At 41.8% G+C, this 4,543-nt stretch overlaps 1 protein-coding gene across 1 annotated transcript; it reads left to right on the top strand.

Annotated features, from left to right (window-relative positions):
- The first annotated feature begins 1,255 nt into the window (after positions 1 to 1,255).
- On the top strand, positions 1,256 to 3,972 carry KCNF1 (potassium voltage-gated channel modifier subfamily F member 1). The gene is made up of 2 exons (XM_071547803.1): positions 1,256 to 1,642; positions 1,744 to 3,972. Exon 2 carries the CDS (start codon positions 1,940 to 1,942, stop codon positions 3,401 to 3,403), a length of 1,464 nt encoding a protein of 487 aa, XP_071403904.1. The 5' UTR covers positions 1,256 to 1,642; positions 1,744 to 1,939; the 3' UTR covers positions 3,404 to 3,972.
- Positions 3,973 to 4,543: the final 571 nt, after the last annotated feature.

The following is a 4,543-nucleotide window of genomic DNA, read 5'->3' as shown; positions in this document are numbered from 1 at the left end:
GATGAGGTGTGGTGCACAATCTTGTACTAACAGCCCATTGGCAAGAGAGGGGAACAGGAGCACAGTATAGTCATCAGGGTCCCCTCACTGTGTGACACAGAACGAGGACAGTGGGCACATCACAGATCTCAGCTTTCTCCCAGGATGGACATAAGTCTAGAGAAGTAAACTGTCTGTTAGGTTTGCCAGTCACTACTCCCTTCCACTGAGAATCTTTTCAGAAACCAGTAAATTGAAAAAGGTCATTCTGGTGTGGCCAGACACAGTTAACTTATGAACTGTAAGTTTTGCTGAACCCACTAAAATGAACTGTAGAGTCAGATTTAAGAATTTAAGAGCATGCATGTAAGGGTCTGGTGTTGCCGCCATGCGCTAGTGAGGACTGCACACACCAATGTGATGTAAAGCAAATCCCAAGTTTATTCAAAAACACAGGTATATATGACCTCAAGTGATCCCGCCCCAGGTGCGGTGGTCTGACTCCAATTGGTTGAGGCTGGAAACATGTCCTTTTAAGGTGAAAACGAAACTTGTGGGGTGGTCACTCAGGCCCACCTGAATCGGGCTGCAACAGGTCTGGGGAACAAATGTCCATCAAATCCTGAAATCTGGAGAAAATGAAGTAAAAAAGAAATGCTTGTTATTCTACTTTTACTTCTTCAGTGCTGGATGTAGTACAAAGGACTACTTCTGGTAAGTAGCATTCACCAAGAAATCATCATAGACATAAATTACCCAAACCTTCCACCTTTCTCAGGCTCATTTGATTACAGATCAAGTAAACATGGCTAAAACTCTGGACCCAGAGCTTTGGGAAATGTGCACAGAGTGCAGGGGAAGTTTTGCTTCACAACTGCAACAAAAAATGTATGGTCTCTGCTGCTTTCTCAATGACACCAGTACGAATCTACAATAACTCTATATCCTGGAACAGGACGGAAGTACTCTAGAGTTTCTCCAGTCCCACTGAGAGCAAGATTTATGCCATACATTTATTCCCAAAACACAGTATTACTTCTGGTTTATGCCAACGGGAGAAAATGTTCGTGTGTGCTTCTGCAGCTCTGAATGAGTTTATACACGATTATGCTTTGCATTTGGTTTTAAAAAAATGTTTTTAAAACTCGTTGAAGTTCCTGGCAGTACAGAAACCCATTATCATACCGCTTGGCAGGCATATAAATACCTGAGATGTGCTTTCTGTGCCGCTGGTGCTTTGCTGGTTTTCACCAGGAGAGGGTAGAGTTTGGAAAGGACTCCTGACAGCCCAGGCTCCCTATTGTGCTGAGAAACAGCGAAGGGAAAACAAGCACAAGTTTCTCCTCTGCGTGCTTGCATCGACCGAGTATGTGCAGGAGTCAGCAGACGAACTCTGGAAGACCTTAAAGTAAACAGAAAACGGCAAGAGAAACAAAATTCCAAAGCAGCTTTCTAGGGAAGTCTGTGGAATCGAAGGGAGAAGCTGCGGCAGTTTCCGTGGGCTCACCACACCGACTGTCTCTCTGAGAACTGTCACTCACTCCACGTTGCATTAATCAGAGCTCAGGATTTATTTCTCTGCCATGACTTCCAAGCTGTGAATAGATATCACTTTTAGAGAAAGCATGGGACCTGAAAAGACTCTCGAGCACTGAACAGAGTGGTGAGTTTTACTAAATGGTTTCTTCTCTTTCCAGTCTCCTGGAGCTGTCTAACATCTTGCTTGCAGGCACAGCAGCCCGATGACTTGTCTTTTCCCTGCAGCTTGTTGCATACCTCACAAGGCTCTCCCGACCACAGGTTTCTATCTGTAACCTTTCCCACCACAACTCCAGGTCAGTTTGATGACATTCGTAGTAGAGCTGCCTCGGTGCTTGTTTGCTTTCATGAGAGATTAAAACCACAAAGCTGTGAAACCAAACAACGGGCTAAAAATCAAACAAAATCCAATACAATTAAAATGGCAGGTGACTTTAGCTTTCCAGATGCGGACACTGATGGATCAGAAAAAAGTGAAGAAATGGAGATTGTAGTCAATGTTGGTGGAGTGAGGCAGGTGTTCTACGGAGATAATCTGAATCAATACCCAGAAACACGGCTGGCAGAGCTGCTCAATTGTTTATCGGGGGGATATGATAGCATATTTTCCCTCTGTGATGATTATGATCCTGGAAACAGAGAGTTTTACTTTGACAGAGACCCAGATGCTTTCAAATGCATTATTGAGGTGTATTACTTTGGGGAAATTCACATGAAGAAAGGAATATGCCCCATATGTTTCAAGAATGAAATGGAATTTTGGAAAGTGGATCTGAAATTTTTGGATGACTGCTGCAAAACTCATCTAAGTGAAAAAAAGGAGGAACTGGAAGAAATAGCCAGAAGGGTGCAACTCATTCTGGATGACTTGGGAGTAGATGCCTCAGAAAGCCGCTGGAAAAGGTGCCAAAAATGCATCTGGAAATTTCTGGAGAAGCCAGAATCATCCTATCCAGCTAGAGTGATTGCTGTTCTGTCCTTTCTATTTATTTTGATCTCCTCTGTTGTGATGTGTGTGGGGACCATCCCAGACTTGCAGGTCGTAGATGCAGAGGGGAACCGTATGGAACACCCAACCCTGGATAGCATAGAGACAGCCTGTATAGGCTGGTTTACCATGGAGTATGTGCTGAGGCTGATTTCCTCTCCCAACAAATTCCACTTTGCCCTTTCTTTCATGAACATTGTCGATGTGCTAGCAATACTTCCTTTCTATGTCAGCCTGACTTTGACCCACCTGGGAGCCAAGCTGATGGAGCTGAGCAATGTCCAGCAGGCTGTTCAGGCACTGCGCATCATGAGGATTGCAAGGATTTTCAAGCTTGCACGGCACTCTTCAGGGCTCCAGACCCTAACCTATGCTCTGAAACGCAGTTTTAAGGAACTCGGGCTGCTTCTCATGTACTTAGCTGTTGGAATCTTTGTCTTTTCTGCCCTAGGTTATACCATGGAGCAAAGTCATCCCGAAACTTTATTTAAAAGCATCCCTCAGTCATTTTGGTGGGCAATCATTACCATGACCACAGTTGGATATGGGGACATATACCCTAAAACAACACTAGGAAAGCTGAATGCTGCCATCAGTTTTCTTTGTGGAGTGATAGCCATTGCCCTTCCCATCCATCCCATCATTAACAACTTTGTCAGATATTATAACAAACAGAGAGTTTTAGAAACAGCTGCCAAGCATGAACTGGAGCTGATGGAGCTAAACTCAGCCGAAGGGAAAGCTGCAGGCTCCAAAAGTGAACTAGAGGATCTTTCAAGGGAAAGAAAAGAGGGTCCTTTTTATAGCAGCCGGCTAAAAGTCTCCCACAGTGACACCTTTATTCATCTCCTGTCAGAAGAGAAACACTATAGGACCAGGCTTCAAAGCTGCAAATAAACTGTGAACTGTTGTCATCCTTAAGCTACAGATAGGGACAACCTGACAATCAACTATTGAAGAGACTCAAAGTTCTGTCAGAGTTTGGAGGGAGCACTGCTTTGCTTTTCCAACATGAACATAAATTAACCCCATGGCATCCCATCAACAGTTGGTAAGACTTTGCCATTATTATCCAAAATAAAATAGTAGGACTCCATTGAGATCAGACTGCTTATATTGAGTGTGTTCTGACAAAAGCCACTTGTAACCATTTCAGAGACTGAAAAGTCCTTCCTGATCGGTAAATGTTCGATGACCTGAATGTTCAGCATTGCCACATCAGAACTCTGTACCTGTGACAATAAAGAGCAGCATCACACAGATTGTGTCTTCTAGGCTCCCTTCAATGCCTTTGCAGCTACGGGAAATGCTCCGTAAAATAATTGAAGCAGCCTCTCCCTTGTATTAGATTCAGGCTTACAGCAAAATGTAACAAGCAGTTTCAGCCTAGAGATACTGAAAATACCAGCATATACGGTTTGCAAAATATTAGAGTGAATAAATGGCTTTGTTTTTGTAAAATGTAATTTGGGGCCAACTTTTTGGATAGGTCTCTGTTCCTCTTTCCAGAAAAAGTGTAATTTTCAGTGGGACATGAAGCTATATTTCGAGCAGAGATTCAGAACAAATCAATGTATTTTAAGGAGCAAATTTAAAAATATTTGTTCTAGCTTTTAATTACAGAATGATTTATATAGCAGGAATGTTTCAGGAAGGATTTATAATCAAGTAATTTTTAAAACTGGAAGTTAGCTCATGGTATCTTTACTATTAAAGGAAGGGAAGTTTATAGAAGAGTTAAATTGAGTGTTTCTAAATAAAAACTTTAACTCTTTGAAAGTAAGTGTAGAGAAAGTTTCAGTAAAAATAGTATAATATCCAATTGATTTATGGCAAAAATATGGAGCTGAATGAACATATCACTAGGTTATTTTTCAAAACAGCATATCTCACCCCTACAATAACTGCATGGTTTCATAAATCTTAGTTTAAAGAGGTATTAAGCTCTAACCAGTGTCTTAATCATTAATCAGTGTATTAATCAATACCTAGTGTGTAGATATTAATTTTTTCCAAAAGTAAGTGCCATCTATGTAA

The sequence above is a fragment of the Pithys albifrons genome, chromosome 2 (genome assembly GCF_047495875.1).
Source record: "Pithys albifrons albifrons isolate INPA30051 chromosome 2, PitAlb_v1, whole genome shotgun sequence".
NCBI lineage: Eukaryota > Metazoa > Chordata > Aves > Passeriformes > Thamnophilidae > Pithys > Pithys albifrons.
This window is presented reverse-complemented; position numbering and strand designations above follow the sequence as displayed.